Raw genomic sequence first — 22,078 nt, 5'->3', positions numbered from 1 at the left:
AAGACTCCCAAACATCAAAACCCACATCCAAGCAGCCCAGATCCGCCCAGCACTAGAAGGAAATCATGAAGTGGGACATAAAGGGTGCATTAAAAATGAACAACGTTTCTTCCCCCTTTCCCTTAAGCTATTGCTATTGCTCCCACAAAGGGTGCGACCCAGAGTTACTACCATGCTAGCCTCTTCTCTTATATTATTAGAATACTGGCAACAGATAATGCATAAGGAGAACTCCACCTCTTTCCCCTCACCCATGACACCGATTGCACATATCTTGGATTTCTCCCTGGGAAATGGGGGCAATCCAAGATTCTAGAATTGGAGCCTGGAACGACAACAAACTCCATCGTTAGATGATCTATTCTCTGATGGGGAATTTACCACAGAATTAGGTACGGTTGATCATTTCTGAATAATACAACTCATACACAGGGCCTGCTTTCAAAAGGTTTTCAAACTGGCTAGTAGGGAACCTCCATCTTAGAAAACCTGTTTATAAACAAACAGCCTTACTAAGGTATAACATGGTTTAAACTTATATTGATAGACCTGGCCACTAGGGTCTAACACAAATAGTCCTTAATTGGTGAGAGATTTTAGGGGAGAACTTTCAGAAAAAACTTAGGGGAAAATATGTCAGAGGGCAGCTAAAGCATCAATGTGTGTCCATTATAAAGAAAATGTGTACAAACTACTGCCACACTGGTACTTTTCCCCCATCTGATTGTTTGCCATGTTTGGAGGTCCCGAGCTGTGCTGGAAGAACTAGAGGAAAAGAGGCACATTCTTCCATATGTGGTGGTTAGGCACACATGTCCTAATCAATTGAAAAGAAATCCTATCACATATAAGGCAAATAACAGGAATCAAACTACCAGTGAAGCTTCTGGTGGTGATTTGGTGCAACCCTGGGGAAAACATCATTTTCCCATTGATGCAGCGGTAATTTTACGGTAATTTCTCAATACAAAACCTAATTTACCTCGATTGTACCGCTGAAAAGGTATTAGGCCCTTGACACCATGTATTACCTTCAGGAGACTTTACATAAACATGCCCAGTCAAAATTGCAATTATTATTTAAGCCAATGAAGAGAGTTGTTGAGTATTTTAAAGGGTTTTATTTTCTAGTCAAAAGTAAATTTTTCTCTGACCCTTTATTCATTAGTAAAATATCAATCATGTTACAGAATTTGAAAACCAGGAAAAATAGCATTAATACAGAACATATTACAGTCTGCATCTAAGCATCACACTTAGAAAAGAAAATGTGGCGCAAAATGTCAGTCAAAACTCTTAAAGAGTTTCTAAGAAAAATAAGTCTTGCAAGGCTAATCAATAATGAAATAATTTGCAAAAATCTCTCATTAAGAGAAATAAATGCCTAAGACGAATAAATCTTTTCAAAACTAATTAATTAGTCAAAAGTATAAACTTAGAATTTTAGCATCTAAACCTATTCTAATCAGCTGCACTCTCTGCTCTGGCGATGCTCAATCTGTCTCTCTCCCTCTCCATCATCTGACAGGAGCTGATCCTTGAAAGCGCCCCCTCCTTCACAAGACCTTAAAGGAATGTGGCCGGCCGTGCCAAAAATATGACGTGCAAGGACTTCTCTAAAGAAATCTGAGCAAGAAACCCCCCCACCTGACTCTCCTCGGAAGCAATCTCACCCAGGCTGCACCCGTGACGATCACGTACTTAACCCATATGAATGTCTGGTTTAATCTGTTCCTTCTCTCAAGAGCTCACACGCCCCCCTAAAGCCTAAGAGCCAAAGAGCCTAAAGAGCCTAAGCCTAATGAGCCAAACACGCCTCCAAAGAGGTAATTATTTATACTCTAATTCTTGGCAGACTACACAGAATGTTGCATTTTCAGAAAAGCTTGTACCTGATTGGTCAGCCAAGATGGCATGAGGTCTCATCATCCTGATCTCATTACAAAATCAATCCTAACCATACCAGTTTTAACAAAAGAAGCGTTAATGATTAATACATTGTATATGTTTTAGCAACATTTACTAGGAAAAATGTCCTTCTTGTCACAGTGCAGGCAGGAAGGATACTTTAACTAACACTGATACATTGGCACAATAACAAGAATGTACAGTTCACAGTGGCCTTGACTCCTTCTGTTCTTGAGGCAAGCTGGTACAATCTGCGCATGCTCTCTTCTTCTAATGCAAGTCACAGCCTTGCTGGATTCACAGGCAGCCATGTTATCTTAGGCCCAAAAACAAAACAAACACAAAAGAGTATTAGCTTAATGTAAATAAGCTCATTATGTTTTCCCAACCCCATACTAATATCCTTTATAAAAGATTTCCTCGCAAGGCTATTAGTTTAAAGCAGCATTTCTTTTTATTTTTGCACAACATGCAAAAAAATGTGCAACGTACAACATAGCATTTTTATGCATTAGTGTAAATTTTTAAAAGCGCACACAGTAATACATACTCATAGCAACATTCTTTAATGTTTTAGATAGCTTTTCATGCAAAAAAGCATTTAGCCCCATGTGTAGTGTTTGGTGCATTATTAATTAACACACATTATAAAAAGAGGTGTTTTAAACTTAAATATTTATCTAAATATGCAACAAGCCAAAGTCTCTTAAGACAGGGACAGGGTTATAGATTATAAGGAAAAATGAGCTGGGAAGAGAGAACACATTCTATGGTTATTCTTCACAACTAAAAAGGCCAGTTAAATTACAAGTTTTTCTCTTCACTGCAAAATCTCATGTTAATTCAGCACAAGCATTTCAGACTGACTAGGCCTCACTTTCATATTTTCATGTGCCATATGTTTTAACTTGCATCCAAATGTGCGTGTCAATTTAAATGCCGTCTGTCTGAAGCACAAAAATAAAGCAATGCCTGACTGCATATGAAATCTGCTCCATCACCAATAACCATCTCCAACTGGCAAGCTTACATCATACCTTTTGATAGCCGCAAGGTTTGGAAACAACAGATGTGGTGTAGTAAAGTTTGGAATATATACACCATCGAAACATTGTCAGCATTCATTATAAATTGCACAAATTCGACTGAGCATGGCGAGTATTCAAAACCTTTCAGAAAAGAGACCGAATAGGTGACTCAAACATAATTACTGCACTAGAGCTAGTAGGCAGAGCTTGACTAACTGTTATGGCACATCAGATGTAGAATGAGCAAAAGAGTTTTATGGGATTGCATTTTTATAGCCTTATTATGACTGTCAGAAAGAATATATAAAGAGCTTACTGTCTGTTTGGAAAGATAATTTCGAATAACTGGAATTACTTGTATTAATATTTCTATGACCATGAACCATATGAGGTATTACAATTCACAAACATTAAAAAAATTAAAATGATTCAGCATAAAAATATTTTTACATTTTTTAAAACTGTTAATGTACTTTTAAAATGTCCTACACTTTATGATAGGGAGGTCTCCAGCCCACTGTTGGAGAACTCCACCTATCTGTGAAAAGTTACTAGTAGCAATAACTTTGCACTCGTAAATTTGTCTCCACCACCTGTTTCAAAAGGTGAAGACATGCAAGTCTAACCTCTGTACTAAATGTACACTGGTAAAGGGTGACTACCAACAATAGTAAAATTACAGCAAAGGGTAAGAGTAAAATGTGAGTGGGTATAGTCATCACGCGACAGGGATTGCTTAGTACTTATTTTATTTATGTTAATCCAGGCAGGTAAACAAAATAAATGAAAGTCTATGTGTTTCTTCAGCGGAATTAGCTTCTCCTTCACGTCTTCTTTACTCTTCCAGGGGCTTTAGTCCATGGGGCTCGGCAGTAATGGGAAGGCACCAAAAGAAATGAGGAAAGGTAAACAACGCCAGTGCTTTGCACCGGTACCAATCAAGGGGAGAGGGAGTGAGGAATACAACACCCATTAAAGAGCAGATTGCAGGATGTATCAGGAGACCGCCACCGTGAGGATGGAAACAGAAAAGAAAACTACGTTCTTGGCTTTCCCAAGGGGACTCTACGTATTTCCTTTCACCCCACAGGGGGACGCTACTCCCACCCTCCTCCCGGCTCCCAGGATTCGTGTACGCACCTGTGCAAGCCACGTTCCTCCAGGAGCGTGGCTATGCGCTTTGTGATGTCGTTGGCCTCCTGGCTCTCCTCCTCTGGGTCGTGACCGTGACCAGGTGTCTCCAGCTCCTCCTCGGCTTCGCTCAGCTCTCTGATGCGTCTCGGCAGCTCCTTCCTTGTGGCTCCCCAAATTTCCTTCTCCGGGTCCTCGCCGACGCCAGCTCCGTCTTCTGCTTCCTCTGCATCGCCTGGCGTCTTGTAACTCCACCTCCAAGGGGCATGGCTGGCTTCACCTTCTTCCGGGGTTTGGAAATTAAAGGCCCCGCAACATTGTTCCGAGTTGCCCTGAAGGTATCGGACTTCCACAGGTCCAGGAGGCTGAAAGGAAAAGAGAGGTGTGGCCTAGTGAGGGGGAGTCTGGTCTTCCTCTATGGGATCAGGGTCTAAGGAAGCCAGACCCTAACACAAATGTACACATGTAGATTTACTTATGTGTACATTTACCTATGTGAAAAAGAACCCTTATGGTTAGATGTCATTAAGGCGATTGGTTTTCAAATGGCTATCCAAGCAAGGGTTTGATAATCTGTCTTATGTAGTTTCTCTGTGTTAAAAGTAGAAGCAAATTTGACAAATTTAGCTACATGGGGAGAATCTATACTCGGGAAGACCTAGGTCTCCCTGAGTAAGGACTGTCCAATATGCTATGGACCTACTGATTCCTAAATGCCAACACATGAAGTACCCTAATTAATTCTAATAGTAGGGATGTATGTAGCTTTGCTGTGTATTCTAGATTAAGAGGCAAAGTTACCAGGCACATGATGTATTGTCTGACAGCGTATTACTTGCTTCCCCGAATGGGGGCTGATTTATACACAAATGACACACTAATACGTGACAAAAAAAGTATTGTTCTTTCACCAAAACATCCCATGGAAATGTATGTTCATTGCATTAGCTGGCTAACTTCTAAAATTAATGCCACCAATAGATTAGGCTTAGATTGTTTTTGCAACTATTGCATAACTACATACATATATTGCAGGAATTAATAACTGTGGCAGACTAATATGCTTATTTTCTGCCTTTCCTTCATATTAAGCCTCCAGGAGTCTTTGTTCCTTAAGTCTAACACTATTATTTTTTTGCATCACACCAGTTGTTCTTGAAGGGAGTTACCTGCACTTCCTTTCTTTCCTGTGAATATTTCTATGTTATTTTTCTGGCCACCCACCCCAGCCAGGCTCAACATGTGATGTCAAGATTAAGACAGAGAGGAAGCGAATGAACCACAGTTCACTGGGGACACTAGTATTCTAGCACCCCCATACCAAATTGAGTTAATAGGAGGAAAGCTCACAGCTCTAGATCGTTGAGATAAAAGCTTCTTAGAAGAAAAAAACAATGGTTATTACATTTCTCCTATTCCCAAACTATGGGGCGGCTCATAACGTTTATCAGCACTGTGAATTGTATGTGTCGGATTTGTGCATTCTGGTTGCACAAAAACATTAGTCCCCTATGTAGAGATGAGATATGCACATTCGCCAGCCCCGTGTATGGGCTCATCTGGAAAGTGCCTCACTACACACACCGGTCCTTGCTGTATAAGTATTGGGTGTACATTCAATACTCTGTATGTGTATGGGCGTCCATCTGTCTTGTGGTTGGAGGGCTGAGGCTACACACATCCCTAATACACTGTAGAGCATTCAAGGGAAAGAATCTTCAAAAGTCTATTTAAAATTGTGCATGTTTTAGTTCTACTCCTCATGGGGAGGGCAGAGGGCGGCAACTGCATACTTTTAAGTGTTGCTTTACATGACTCTTAGATGGCATCAATGGTCAGAAATAAGCCCTATCTGAGTGCACCTTCCCCAGGTCCCAATCTTAATAAATGCATGGAAGAACAGCCATTGTGGTGTGCATATGCATATGTGCATATAGTAAAATATTGTTCATAGGATGCACTATTACAGCACATGAAGAACGTATGTCTTCTCAGTGGTACACCTACAGATGAGCATCTGTTGAGGTGAACAGAAGGTGCAAATTAATGTGTGCTTGTGCAGAATATGGTCTCGTTAAAAAAAAAATGCTGCATTGATTTTCTCTTAAATTCACAAATCAAGATTATAGGAAAGGAAAGTAACAATCTGGAAGTTACATAGTAATTAGTGAAACTCCAGATGAATACTCGATTGAAATCTGCATTTGAAAGCTTCAAGAAATAGTCTGTCAAAGCGATCTAAGGAAGATGGGCACAAAATAGTGTTTCGGAAGTGTAGACTGCTGATGTCTGCTCTGTTATAGACATTTCTGGAAGGAGGTGATATCCAAAGACAGGATGAGAGGTAACATTTTCAGGAGATGTAGCAGGTGCAGCTTTTCTATCCCCCATCTCCTTGCCATCTTAACTGAAAGTCTGGAAAAAAACATGTAAAGTGAAAAACAGGTTATGAGGGGAAGGGGGACAACTCTTCATAATGGCAGTAGATATCTTATTGAGGAGGTGAGGACCAAAGCAGTACCATCTTTGTGAAAGACTTTGTCTAAACTCAGAATTTGTTTGCAGTACTGTAGTGGATGATTGGCTAATGGGCTGTGAAAGAGATCTGGGTGAAGCCATTGGATAGAAAGAAGATGATGGTTCATCTACGGCTGGTAATAGTAGGAAACCTATAAATCACATCTTATATAGGAACTGGAGTTTCTTTCTTGTTTGGTCACCTGGGAAATTAGACTTGCTCAATCTGCAGGCACATCCTCGCCTCCTCACCGTTCACGTTACACTGACCCCTGTCCAGCATTTCCCCTTCCTCTCAATGTTCATTCTTTCTCCAAAGAACACCTGAATTTGTCTGATCATATTTCATCCACACTGGAAATATCTCAAATTCCACAGGACAAATCAGGTATTGCATCTCCCTGTACACAGACGATGTACTCTTTATCCGTCTTCTGCATTCCAGGAGTCCCACACCTTCAGGAGAAATATTGACAGTTTCTGAAGGGATGGCTCTGGAGCCCTAACCACCGTAGGAAACCCCACCAAACAGTTCACATACTCTAGAAATCATATCTCAGATATTTAGGAATTTAAAAATCAAATAGCTTAAAATTACACCCAACCTGAAATTGAGTCTTTATTTTCTCTCCCTAAAAATTATGGGAGTTTCCCTTGCTGACCCTCAAGAGGTGTTGTAACACCATGAAAATAATTTCTATTGTCAGGTTATTGTAATTGTGCCCGATGATTCCTGTTATTCTTTACCAAAGTTGGGTTCAGAAGGGCTTTTTAAAGAGGTCCAGCATCCGGGCCCTGTCGGGTCATGCGGAACAAAGAGGTAGAAACTGTTCCTCTAAAAGTTGTGTCTAGGGAGCCTAGATGTGGGAACGAACCACCAGCAAATCAGTGGTGGTGGAGGAGGTATCAGAATACTACGTCGGACCTGGGGATCTGGGTTTGAGTCTCGGTAACGACGCCAAAACCTCCTGTGATTCTGGGCAAATCACTTAATCTCCCCGTGCCTAAAATGAAAGTGTGTCCTCATGTAACATAACTGGAAAATATGTAAAGCGCTCTGATACCTGATTCGGTTCGGGTCTAGTTTGCGCTATATAAAACTCTGCAAAAAAAAAAAAAAAAGAGGGATGTGGGAATCCCTTGTTTGCGGAACTAGGGTCCTCACACACCCAACAAGCTAGGTGTCATGGTTGGGAGGGCTGATCTTAATGCGGGAAATAGGGAGTCGAAAGCTTCAAAGTTCTCATTATTAGCCTGAATGAGGACCGTGCCGTTCGTGTAGATGGTCACGGATGTGTACCCTCTTCCGACCGAGCCGATTGGGAGTATAGAGGTTAGTTTGCAACTGTGGGAAGTGGATGTGGTTTTGGCGATATACAGTTGCGATCTGATCAGGGAGATCCAGTCTTCCGGTCTCTCTGTGTGGAATATAAGGTCCATCTTAGTCGGACCATTGGAGGCTGAGTGGTAGATGTCAGTTATTAGGGTTTCTTTGTGTTGGCAGATAAGTTTCTGTTTGAAAATGCGTCTCATTTTTGTAGAGAGGAGGGGGGGGAGATGATGGTGAAAGAGTTCCGGCTGTGGGGTTTCAGGTGGGTAGGTAGGACTTGTGAGGGAGGGGAAGGCGAGTCACGAGCCATCGTGACGGAAATGTGAGCGGGCTCATAGATAGCTACCTAAAATTTATCAATCCGCCCTTTAGAGCAAACCTTGTTTTAACCCATCTAGGTACAGCCTTTAAGTAATATGAGTACTCAGATATCAGAATCTTCTGTAATGGAAACTTGATTAAGTACTAAAAGAACAGCATGGAATATAGACTATGCCTTTTTTACAAATAGATGTGTTATGTAACCAATGTAGTACTGTTTTATGCAAGACTAATGATGATTAGATGTTAAAATATACACGTGACAAAAATGTAGTAATATTTAAATGTAATATTTGAACGTATATTTATGATTATTTTCAGGTAAATGTGTGGCTTTTCCTGAAGATGGCGTTGTGTACACCGAAACGCGCGTCAAATCGATTTGTGCCACTAATTGTATTGATTCTCTTCTCTGCTTTTTATTGTAAATTTTATACGTGATTTATTTTTAAATGTATTAACTATATGTATTGTGTCACAACACTAATTTTTATTAAATATTTGTTAATTGATGTCATTAAAATGCATAGTTTTTGTATGTACTTTGCTTCCTGCTTGTTCTCTTATTGACTTGTTTCCTTTGATCAATTGCCTAGGAAGTTTTTTACTTGAATATAGGACTTTATTACACGGTTACTCGTTATGCATCTTGTATACAAAATTTGGGAAATTATGCATGGAGTTCTTTGAAATATGGAAAAAACTGAGCAACAGGCCAAATGTATAGACCAAGGATCTGTAACAACATCCCTGTATCCTCCACCAAGATCATCCAAAATCTGATTCAATTCATGAAACAACTGAAAACCCAACTGTGTTAATAATACTACGTAACAATGAAGTCACAGACCAGCTCCACTCTCAGAACCCATTTTCCCCTTGAATTAGTCATTGACTGTATATTTGACTGGCTCTGAACAGTGCTCTCCCTACTTTTGGCTTTGTTCATGCTTTATATATCAAGGCTGCTTGTGAAATATGAGTTTCATCATCATAACAACAGCACCAAACCATTCTAATAGGTATAAAGATCCTGAATACTTTGATTCTAATCAGTACCCATTGTTAACTGCACCTTGCAGAGCGCAGCTTCAACAACCTCTTCCTTCTACAGAAACAAAGGGCCCGATTTATGAAGAAGTGATGCAGTACAGAGCAGCAAGACAACTTGCTGTGCTGCCTCACTTGGAGAGTGCTAGAATGAGCCCTATCTTCTGAGAGATGGTGTATTCCTGCTCTCTCCCTGCGCTGGTGCACACAGAGTGCAGCCTAGCACCAACGCAGGAACCTTTACACCATGGTCCAAGGGTGTCAAATTTGCAGGCAGGATTGTTTTTGAGCAGGAAGGGATAGTTTCCTGCACAAAAACAATCCTTAGAGGCTTTTTTCTCTTTCTATGTATACTGGAGAATCAAGCACACATAGAAAGAGATAACAACCAGGAGAAAGAAAGTTATTTCTCCTCGTTGTGCCTCCCCTGGGATGGTGTACTTTTTTGACTCATTTCCCAGGTTTACTACTGGTGGTAAATCTGTCAATGTGCCAAAATCCATGGGTGGAGAAGTGGGAACACCCATGCTCCATCCATGGAGCACTTTCCATGGGCAGTCTAATGCAAGGCAACTACTTGTACTGCGTTGCGTTACTCCAGATGTAGTATGCCACACAGAGCCACAAAAGGTGCCTCTTGTTGGCATAATAAATCTCACTTAAGGCTTGCATTGCCCATGCGCCATATTGAGTGATGTAAGGGCACAGCAATCCTTTCATAAATCTGGCCCAATTAGGTTTTTTCCCAAAGCAAATGTTTTTCTAAAAATTCTGCATTGTTAACATCTTCATAAAGACAGTCCCGTAACCTGATAAAGAAACTCAGACTTCAGCGGCATTGTTTATTTACAATAATGTATATATTCTAGAACTTAATCGCACAGATCCTCATCCAATTGAAAACTAACACAGAGAACACTATGTACTGAAATGATATGACTTGGAGACACCAGGCTCAGTGATCCCCTACCACATACCATGAGCAATTTCAGTAAACTGAATAAAAGTATTGTGATTTCTCCCTTTGCATAGTGCAAAGAACACTGTGAAATAAATATAAAAATAATCTAGTAATAATATGCAAATTATGTTTTTTTTTCTCCAGGTGGATTAAGTTTGAAGAGAAAGTAGAAGATGGTGGAGAGAGATGGAGCAAGCCTCATGTCACTACGCTTTCCCTCCACAGCCTGTTTGAATTAAGAACTTGCCTAGAGAAAGGAACAGTGTTATTTGATCTGGAAGCAAACACTTTTAAACAAATAATAGGTATGTACATGTATTCACAAATGTTCGTTTCTACTGCATACTACTGTTTACATTAGCAAATACCAGGGAATTTGTTCATAGATATATTTGCAAAAATGTAAATGTTTGCAGATCTATTTTTAAAATGGCTTTTCATCAAATTGTTATCGCTTTATTTATTTGAACAGACTTTAGGGACTGATTTATAAATTGTTGGAGAGGGTACTCCATCACAATGGCGTCAGAGTTCCCTCCATGACAATATAGTGGTCCTTCTGCCAAATCTAATGTGGGTGGACTTTAAGTTTGGCCACAGCAGAGACTACTCTGTCTCCATCGTGGCTGTTGGAAAAATGGCTACATCTTTGCCCGCCCAATTCAGATGGGCAGACATATAGTCATTTGTTACTCTTCTGGTGGTATGGTGTCGGGTGGAGACTGGTGTCCCAGGCAGAAGTACTCGTTCCCCAGGAGCGAAGAGGGAGCCTCTTGGTTCCCCAAAGATACAACCTCCACAGTGCCAAAACAGAACACACGAGAGGAAGGAAAATATCTTCAGAAAATGAAGAGACCAAGGAGGACAATCACAAAAGTTCCAATGCAACCAACAGGGAGAAGGTCCAGTCCAATTAGACGCAGGGTTTCATATTGAAATGACAAGAAATAAACAAACACAATTACTTAAGGAACCTAAGTCTAGGAAATATACAACACACTCAAGACTTAAGCTAATAAATTTAGGTTGTGTACTATCCCACACTTACTTGGTTCAGAGCTGGGTGTTGTCTCATAAGATGATCCACAATTGTCACGAAGAAGGTCTCTTTTAAAATAAAAAGTAGAAAGGCTGGTGGGGGTAGTCGTTCCTTACCACGTTTATAAACAATAAAAAACAATACTAGAGCATACTTCTGCTCGTTCTCCGAAGTGCAGTTCATGAAATAAATAATAAACTCCAGCAGAACCTTGGACAGATGGAAACTGGAGTAATTGTATCCGGTCTGAGAAATATAGAATGCTCCGGCGTATCAAACAGTACTTTTATTGCCAGCAGAATAGGACAAAAAAATAAAGAGGCTAATATCAGCTCTTAACGAGCTTCTGGGGGAAGGTAGCGCGCCCCACATGGAAAACGACAGTGTGAAGAAAATCAACGCGTCCTCGCATTGCACAAAAACGAACAGCTGCGTGTTATGCAAATGGAGACAGCAGTGGGAAGGAAATCAACCCATCCTCGTGTTGGGCAAAAGATGAATGACTGTGCGTCTCGTAATAGAGACAACAGCGGGGAGGAAGTCAACGCGTCCTCGCATTGAACATAAAAAGAAAGACAGGTCGTCCGAGGCCAAAAAGAAATACTGCTAGGTTGAGGATTGCAGCGCGTCCTCACACTGATGACCGATAGGAATGCAAGGGGAGTCAGCAGGCGGGAAGAAACTCAGCTGTGAATCACAGAGCGACCTCACGCTCAAGGCAATATCAAACAAGCATTTACAATGCAATGGTCTCGGCATTATTAAAGGTAGAGCTATTGGCATTGCTCATGACATTTCTTTTAAAAAAAAAAAAATGTTTTAATCATAAATAAATGGCATTGTCATTTATATTTGGAACTGAAGTAGGCACTTGGCACACCTGTTATTCTTGAGTTATATCTGAATAATTTCTTTTTAGGGAAACTCTATTCCATCTATAGCGTGCTATCGGGTGTCATGGGGCTGCCTTTCCCCTATGTCCTTTAAATCTTAGTAGAGCGGGTAGTAAACAACTGTTACTCCCTTACCTGATGCACAGCAGAAATTGGTTAAGCTACTAATCTTGATAGAATCACAAATAATACTAGCTTTTGCGTTAAATTTTCGAGGTTTTTATTCACCTTAATTTTCTATTTTACTGCGATGAAAACATTATCATATCATGTTTTATCTGTTCATTGACTTCATACAATATCAAAATATTCTTCATTTGCTGTACAATTAATCTTTGGTGTGATGCTAATCACACATTAACACAACCCATAATGATTGTTGTCGGCGATTGAGGCGTAGTTGGCCCGATGCATTTCGGGACCCTGTCCCTTCTTCGGGGGCCTGCCTGTAAATTAAAATATGTATGTATCATTTTTTTTAAGATGTTTGTTTGTTCTTATAGACTTATGTACACTCGGGTCACTTTTAAGTTTCAAATAAACCACCTTGGCTTTTAGATGTATCTACTATCAAATGTCATAGCAAATTTAACAGGAAGAACTTTTTCTCAGAAAAAAACTTATTCGTAATAGTAGACACGTTCGAGGTGTCTACTATTACGAATAAGTTTTTTTTTACAGTATTGTTAACATGAATTCAGGGCATACAGCACAAGGATGCTCACATCACTCACTATTCCTAGAAACTCGTTAAAACCCACCAAAGTGCTGAGTGAGATATATACGAGCATCTCCATATGCCAATCCAGAAATAAAACTGAAAAACACCAACAACCACATAGAATAACTGGATACTGCCACCTATAAATGAGAGCATGGCATGAGGGGGCTAACTATTTTCCAGCTCTACTGGCCTTGCAGAGGACTCAGCCGTGGAATAGAGGAATGTTCGGTGGTGTGAAATTAAAAATATGGGAGAAGAATCTTATGCTTGAAACTGAGAGTCCATTGCTGTAGACAGCGGAGCTGACAATCCCTCCTACCCTGGAAGTCCTGGGTATTGATCAGGTTCCTGCCCCACTAATGGCACAGATCTAATTCCAGAGGCACTCACCCAAGACGCCCGAAGCCCCCCTCACTCCCCCGCTCCATGTGGCCAAAATCAATGCTGCGGTGCCCCCTGAAAATGGGCCCTAATCACATCTAGGGAGGTAACTTTCATTCATTTACATTCAGTATGTACACAAACACAGGCGTGCTCACAGGGAGAGGGGCCCGCGCAGACGAAGGGGACAGGGAGAGGCCTGGGACATGGGCAGAGACGCCAAGAAAGGCACAGGGAGGTAACGAGACACACCAACAGGAAGAGACAGGCAGGGAGAGGCACAGAACACAGAGATAAATGAAGACGAAGAGACCTTAAACATAGACAGATGGGACAGAGGCGCGAACACAGACACGGGGATAGAAGGAGACACACCAGGAGACAGAGACACGAGCAGACAGGGTCAGGAAGAGGCAAAGAAAACGCGGAGTTGAGGAAATAAACATAGTAGTACAGAGACGCCAACACAGACAGGGTGACAGAACGCAACACACACTAACAGGAAAAGACACATGCAGGCACGAGCAGGAAGAGACAAAGATCACAGGGGGATTAAGAGACATTAAACATAGGCTGATAGGGGCAGGGACGCCAACACAGACCCAGGGACAGAACAAGACACACCAGGAGGAAGAGACACAGGGAGAAAAGATACGGAGATGAAGGGGTATTAAACATAGAAAGGCAGATAACATTAAGCAGATAGGGACAGAGACAAGGGAAATCAGGAACACTGTGACAGACAGAACGTGGAACAAGGGGAAAAAGCCAAGGAAATACGTTGAATACCGGCAGACAGGGGCGGAGACACGAACATAGGCAGGGACAGAAGGCATAAAGAAAGGTTTTATACAAACGAGAAATGGCAAAGTGTCGGTGCACTGTGTTCTGGTCCCTACATTCTGCAGTTCAAAATTACCTGACGCAGTTACTGCCACGAATTTCAAGGCTGGAGAGGAACCGAGCAAGCACTCCCCATGATGTTGTGTTTTCGCTGTAAGCCCCGTCCTTTTCAGACTGGGGGGCGTGTTTTTTTAAAGAAACGAAAAAAACACGCCCCTCAATCCGAAAAGGACGGGGCTTACAGTGAAAACACAACGCGAAGGAAATACATTGAATACCGGCAGACACCAGGAGAAAGAGACACGCGCAGACAGGGTCAGGAAGAGGCAAAGAACAAGCAATGAGGGGGGGGGGGGGGGGGGGGGCAGGACAGTAAGCACTCACCTGAGGACGACTTCTTCCGGCGGCGGGTGGGCTGAAATGGCTTCAGCAAAGCGCCGACATTTTCTGATTCGGGCGTGTTTTTCGTTCTCTCCTCTTCCCATTGGCTAGAAGGTAAAATTCCAGCCAATGGGAAGAGGAGAGAACGAAAACAAGAAAGAAGAGAAAAAACACGCCCCTGAATCTGGAAAAGACGGGGCTTGAACCGAGTGACGCCCCACTCCTCCAATGGCTGGCCTCCGTTTAGGAAGCCAGTCAATGGAGAAGAGGGGCGGGTTCAAGCCCCCTAAGAGACATTAATTCTCGGCTGCGCGAGCACTGCTGCACAGTGCAACGCTAGTCCGAGACCTAAAAAGGAGTCAGGAGTTCCAAAGGCAGCAGGCTCCAGAAGACTCAATAGCGCAATTTCGGGGACAGGAATCAGCAGAGGTGATTCAAACAAGGAACAGGGCAGGGTTCACACAAGGAAAGCCAAGCACTGAGGCACAGTAGCTGAAGGCTTAAGAACCTCCCAAATCACCTGACCAGTGCTAAGCAGTATGGGACAGCACACAAGTCACCCTCACTTTCAGGCATTCTGGGAGATGTAGTTTAAGCACAGTACAAGAAGCCTGACTCCTAACATATGTAACATTAAAACCTTTCTAATGCTCCCGCTGGCACGGTAGAAGCCTCCCCGGGCATGGGGAGCACTGCTATTTTTCTTTTCAACTGAATTTTCTTTTTGAAAAGAAAAACAAAATACTGTTTGCTTCAGGGCTGCGTCCTTTCGAGCAACCCTGCAACAAACAGTAAAATGCATTGACAGGAAATACCATGATGGTTTTTCCTGAGAATACCTTTAGAAATAACCATCTGCTCTGCGGTCATTTATAAATTAGGTGCGCATGTCGGACCCATGGGCCTATATCTAAATTAGGCCCTTAGTAATATATTGAGCCTTTTTCCCCAGCGAACAAACCCACAAGTATGAGTTTTTAGGAAAATAAATGTATACGAATTGTGGCATCCTTGTCCATAAAATAAGAAAAAATATATATGTATGTCCATGCTAACCAGTTATTTCTTAGCAGGTGATTCTAGACTTGATTTAGTATGAGTACGATTATTTCTACCATTTTCTCTTTTCTTGCTGTAAATGGAACCACCTCATACTAACAGTTCCTGTGTTTCAGAGGAGTGTTAGACATTTTTGCCTAAGACACATTTTAACGGTAACAATGGAGGGACAGAATAGGATAGATATCAGAAATGAGTTAATTTCTCAACCTTGTTAATAGCATCAACTCTGTCTAGCTTGCCAGTTTTGTGTTTCCTACCTGCCAGACTAGATCAGTGGCATACGTATATTAGATTAAAATCTACAGGAACCGAGTCACGAGCGGTGTGAATGAAACGCTGCAAACTACGAACTGCATGATTTGCACATTGGTCAGAGGACCATTACTTTTAACTGTTATTTTACTCTGTCATATTTTTAAATGATGTACTATTTAAAAATCGTTCACTTTTAAAAATGACTTACAGTTTTTAAATTGCATACTGTGTGGCCCAATTCCGCCGCTATCCACTGTCCTGCCCGCCGGCTCCCCGGTCCACCACGGGTTTTCCCGCTTGAGTGGAGGGAGTGACGGCGGGGCAGCGACATTCTTCCGGGGTAGAGGTCGGGGGGCGGGGACTCCACTCTAAACAGTAGATAAGCGGACCGGACACAAACACCTCACACAAAACCTATCTGTTCACCTCTACTGACTGATCCTCCTTCTTTTCAGCGGTGCTTTGTTGTGTTGTGATACTGGATCAGGCGCCAGGACGCCCCTTCGCTGGGGCAGCTGTGCGCTGAATAAAAGTTATTAACATAACATAACATAACACTGTTGGATTGCTTAATCTACAGGAACGGAGTCACGAGCGGTGTGAATGAAACGCTGCAAACTACGAACTGCATGATTTGCACATTGGTCAGAGGACCATTACTTTTAACTGTTATTTTACTCTGTCATATTTTTAAATGATGTACTATTTAAAAATCGTTCACTTTTAAAAACGACTTACAGTTTTTAAATTGCATACTGTGTGGCCCAATTCCGCCGCAATCCACTGTCCTGCCCGCCGGCTCCCCGGTCCACCACGGGTTTTCCCGCTTGAGTGGAGGGAGGGAAGGCGGGGCAGCGACATTCTTCCCGGGTAGGGGTCGGGGGCGGGGACTCCACTCTAAACAGTAGATAAGCGGGCCGGACACAAACACTGTTGGATTGCTTAATCTACAGGAACCGAGTCACGAGCGGTGTGAATGAAACGCTGCAAACTACGAACTGCATGATTTGCACATTGGTCAGAGGACCATTACTTTTAACTGTTATTTTACTCTGTCATATTTTTAAATGATGTACTATTTAAAAATCGTTCCCTTTTAAAAACGACTTACAGTTTTTAAATTGCATACTGTGTGGCCCAATTCCGCCGCTATCCACTGTCCTGCCCGCCGGCTCCCCGGTCCACCACGGGTTTTCCCGTTTGAGTGGAGGGAGTGAAGGCGGGGCAGCGACATTCTTCCGGGGTAGAGGTCGGGGGCGGGGACTCCACTCTGATCTACTACTTAAGCAGACCATGTGCTCAACGCGCAGCGGACGCGCTCAGCGGGCGCGCAAGGCAAGCCCGTCTGCGCCCGTCCGCCCCCGCCCGGGACCAGGGGCTACTACCCCTGCCCAAATTATAAAACCTTTAACCTACTCCCAAAAATATTTGTATAATTTAAGGCCCAAAATTCGTCAACAATGTGAAACTCTGAATCCAGAGTTTCTCAGGTCACAATGCCCTGAATGCGCCTTCGCCCCAACCCATGCTCTGAAAGGAATAACCGGTGAAAATGGTTGGAACAGGAAGGAAAATATTGCAGACTTTAATAGCAATGTACCCAGATACTTCACTTTCTGTAGTACAAACTGCAGATCTCTTCCAAAACATAAGAAGGATATTTTTAATTTACTAATGGATCTGCAACCTGACGCTATGTTCTTGACTGAAACTTGGCTCAACGCCAGTTCAGGCCCGGACATCGCAACTGCTTTACCACCTAGTTATGCCATGGTTAGGAAAGACAGGTCGAGCCACACAGGGGGAGGTATCGGAATTATTTTCAATAAAAATAAACTTTCGTGTAAATGGGAAGACCTAACGATGCCCAACTGTGAAGCAGGCCTTTTTAAAATCTCGCTCACACCTCAAACTACTTTCACAGGAATGCTCATATATCGCCATCCTGGGGCAGCAGGAGAATGGGCAGCGATGCTTCCAGAGTTTATCACCCCTCTTCTGTTAGAAACATCTTGGTTCTCAATTATAGGAGATCTTAACTTGCATTTTGACGATCAGAAAAATGCTACGGTAGTTAACCTCCTAGCTGACCTTGAGTCTCTTAATGTTCATCTTCACAACACAGGCCCTACCCATATAGCAGGCCACCAACTAGACCCTATTTTGGCTAACTTTGAAAACCTTACATGTAAACCGGCACTCCCTTTAGTATGGTCTGATCATTACCTTACGGAATTTTAAATCAGATTACCCAATAACACAGTCTTTCGTAAATCTGAAAACAGTCACTTTAGGAACTGGAAAAATCTGAATATAGAAAAATTGAATACACAGCTAAATAATTCTAGACCAGACATAAATCTAGATAATCTCAGCATTGGGGACCAAAATAAAATTACCAATTGGCTGACAAAAGCGGGTGAGACAACTAATCCGCTAAAAAAGAAAAAAAATAATACAACGTACAGACCCCCAGTTCCCTGGTTCTCAGAAGAACTAAAAACAGAAAAGAGCAAATGCAAGAAGTTGGAAAGGAAATGGAGGAAGGACTACGATACTGACTCAAAAAAGACCTACAAAAAGTCGTTAAATGCATACCATCTATCATGTAAAATAACTAAAGGAGAGTATATTAAAAACACCATTCTAGTGGCACAAAATGACTCTAGAACACTATTCAAAGTGTTAAAAGACTTAGCGGGAGCCTCTACGCACCGAGAACCCCCTACGCTGTCCTCAACTCAATGCGATGGCCTGGCGATGTATTTCAATGAAAAAATAGCCAAAATCTACTCTGCTCTTGGTGCAGAAGATACCAACATCGTACCCTCTCTGATAAATCCTAAACAAAATGAGCTTGAGGAGCCGACTGCGATCCAGGAGAGAACCCTGACAACCTGGCAGCCTCTAGACCAACCGACGTTTTTAGAAACTCTCAACAGTATTAAATCAGGATCCCCTAAAGACCCAATGCCTGCGGTAATCTTGAAACAACTCGACCCTGACACTCTTAATATCATCAGAAACTTATTGAACGCATCAATAAGAGAAGCTGTAATACCAACCGAATGGAAGCATGCCATGGTAGTACCACTTTTTGAAAAAAAAACAACAGTGACCCGGAAATCTTCTCCAATTACAGACCGGTTTCACTACTCCCGATATTTTCAAAAATTTTGGAAAAACATATTAACCGACAACTAGCAGAATTCATTAACTCCAACAATCTTCTTCATCCCTCACAATCTGGCTTCAGAGCAGGGCACTCAACAGAATCCACTTTATTAGGAGTAACAGAAACGATTCGTCAACAGCTTGACACAGGTGGGACGGTGGCACTCATTCTTTTAGATTTGAGTGCCGCCTTTGACACCATATCCCACAAGATGCTACTTGAAACCTTAGAGGCAATTGGGGTTAGAGGACTAGCTTTGGACTGGCTTGAGAATTTCTTAACAGAACGTTCTTATCAGGTATTTTCCGAAAACAACACCTCCAAAACCTTGCCCTCCCCACATGGAGTTCCACAGGGGTCTATCCTTAGCCCACTCCTATTCAATATTTACATCACCCCACTAGCGAGTATCGCAGAGAAATTTGGCCTACCATTTTTTCATATGCAGATGATACTCAATTAGTATTTTCCTTATCAACTACCGACAATGGCAACACCTCCTCCCTACGTTTAGGGCTTCAGAATATAGCTAAGTGGATACACTCCAAGAAGTTAAAACTAAATGGTGACAAAACTGAACTATTAATCTTTGGAGAGCACAAAGAGCTTTGGGGACAAACACACTGGCCAACAGAAATGGGTCCCCCACCAATAGCAGTTCCCTCAGCTAGGAACTTAGGAATACTGCTTGACAATAAATTGACTATGAGGGATCATGCAGCTAAAACAGCTTCAGTCTGCTTCGCCATCTTAAAATGGCTAAGAAAAATCCTATGGCAACTTCCTGTAGGCGCACAAAGAACGGTAGTGCAGGCCCTGATTGGGTCAAGGATGGATTATGGTAACATTCTCCTCCTTGGCTCCAACAAAGAAATCTTACGACGTCTACAGGTCGTCCAAAATGCGACAGCAAGGATACTATTGAATCTACCAAGGAGGGCGCATGTCTCTGAACATCTTCGCAAACTCCATTGGCTCAAAATAGCCAACAGAACCAAGTTCAAAGCATTATGCTATATGTTTAAGATAAACACTGGAGAAGAACCAGCGTATCTATGTAAACTAGTCCAAAAATACATCCCTACCCGTAATCTCAGATCAACCCACGCTAAATTCGTGATTCCGAGAGTTAAACGAGCACGAATGGGAGGACGCTCCTTCGGATATCTGGCACCAACTCTATGGAACTCTATTCCACTAGGATTACGACTGGAACCTAACTTCAGGACCTTTTGTAAAAATATCAAGACATGGCTATTCGACCAAGATTAAGAACCTGTTTCATTCCACTCGGTACTGATTAACTTCCAAGGCGCCGGGAAACCCTCTGGGTAGCTGTTGCGCCATACAAATGGATTAAATAAATAAATAAATAAATAAATAGCCATATACTCCCTTTCGACTTAGTTAAACATGGTCTATGCTATTTGCGACAGCATGATTTCTGTGCTGCACATTTCCCGCTACAACATGGTTGCGATTTATACACCAGGACATATTTGACCTGTCTTTCTTTTGGACTTATTTTCCATATCCCTCAAAACACATCTGATGTATATCTATATTAATTTGACAGAACAACACTAGTTGCTCCTTGGTTAATGCTAACCTAACTGCATGATGTGCATTTCTACTACCAAGATGGCTGCCTTCTATGTACTTCATCTACTAGGCAACATCTACAACATGTTCAAGATTTAATGACAGAAAGTTATGCACTGTTTTGACTGATATAAATATGATCTAGGCTATCTTTGACAGCATGACCAGCCTTTGTTTTTTATTTTATTTATTACCATTTTACTTATTTAACAAGTCATTGTATCTGACTAGAAAAAAATAGAGACAACCAAGGAAAGAGCAGAATCGAAGGACATAGGAACAGTTGCCATGTTCCACAAGGTTGAACAGTTGAATTAGTCAACTGTACTTTGAATCTAACAAGTATATCAGTAAAAATCAGAGCTCCCCTCTGCAAATCTAACCATACCTGTAGCAGTCTGCGGTTTTTAAATGTTAATCTAATTATTTTTCTCTTTAACTACACCACCTCTACCGTCTATCTGTCAGAGTGAGAGGTTATTGTGACATTACAGCCCAGGCAGATCATAAGTGAGACCTCTCTATTCAAAGATTGTACCTGTTCAACTCCCCTGAACAGGGACATTTTGTATCGTTCTTCTCTCAGATTGCATCTCTGTTCTGTCCCTTTTATTTAACAGGTATTTACGTAAGGTGTCCCATATGCCTCTGGGGCACGAGTTCTGAAACGTGAATAATGCACATGTTTTATACACCTCATTGTTATATGCTAAGTCCAAGGGCCATCTTTTAGCCATAGCCTGTTGTGCAAAGTGAGTCTCTGGCTCAGCTCTATAAGGCTTGCTTTCACACCCATGGGTGACATGAGAGAACTTAGTTCAATGCACAACGATTGAATGTGAAAGACAGGTTTTATAGCTCCATCCAAAACATAGTTGAAATTATGTCAGTGCTTTTGGGATGCTAACAGTCCCTGAGCAAGGATCCAGGGACACCGTGGTGATCAGAAACAAACCTCTTTAGTTCTCTTCTATGACACAAGCACAAAATGTGCTATGTAAAAGACAATTTAACTAAAAAAGCATGTTTATTTCAACAGGGGCACTTTGTTGCTCAACATACCTAAAATAACCACACAGAATACGATTAAAACAGCATGAATGCAGACTGCGATAACCGAGAATTATATGATAACATCTAATATGGATAAAATGTCATCTAAAAACCTAGCACCATGAAAGCTACTTCTATGTGCTGTGTTAGGAGTGCATGGAAAGTAAAATAACTTGCAGCTACTTGTGAAGGGCAAACACACATTCAGCATCAGCATCAACTCCTCGCAGGCTCAGTATCAGCATTTAATAGAAAGCGCAATGTGGCGGCAGCATCTCTAGCAGGCAGGATTATCTTCTGGTCTGGCAGTATCTTGCTCGCGATAATCTAGGGCAAAGGACCTCTCCTTACAGGTGATCAAGTAGCAGTTCATATATACTGTATCTTATCGGAGATGGAATTTGCAATATCACCATAGGAATGT

General features: G+C 41.9%; 1 protein-coding gene across 1 annotated transcript in view; it reads left to right on the top strand.

The window, feature by feature from the left end:
* Positions 1 to 22,078, top strand: part of LOC144769271 (electrogenic sodium bicarbonate cotransporter 1-like) — a 584,697-nt gene that overhangs the window by 74,392 nt on the left and 488,227 nt on the right. Inside the window, exon 2 of the mRNA XM_078653329.1 lies at positions 10,391 to 10,551. Within this exon, the coding sequence (XP_078509455.1) occupies positions 10,391 to 10,551 (161 nt within the window). The remainder of the gene's footprint in view (positions 1 to 10,390; positions 10,552 to 22,078) is intronic.

Source organism: Lissotriton helveticus, chromosome 7 (genome assembly GCF_964261635.1).
Source record: "Lissotriton helveticus chromosome 7, aLisHel1.1, whole genome shotgun sequence".
NCBI lineage: Eukaryota > Metazoa > Chordata > Amphibia > Caudata > Salamandridae > Lissotriton > Lissotriton helveticus.
This window is presented reverse-complemented; position numbering and strand designations above follow the sequence as displayed.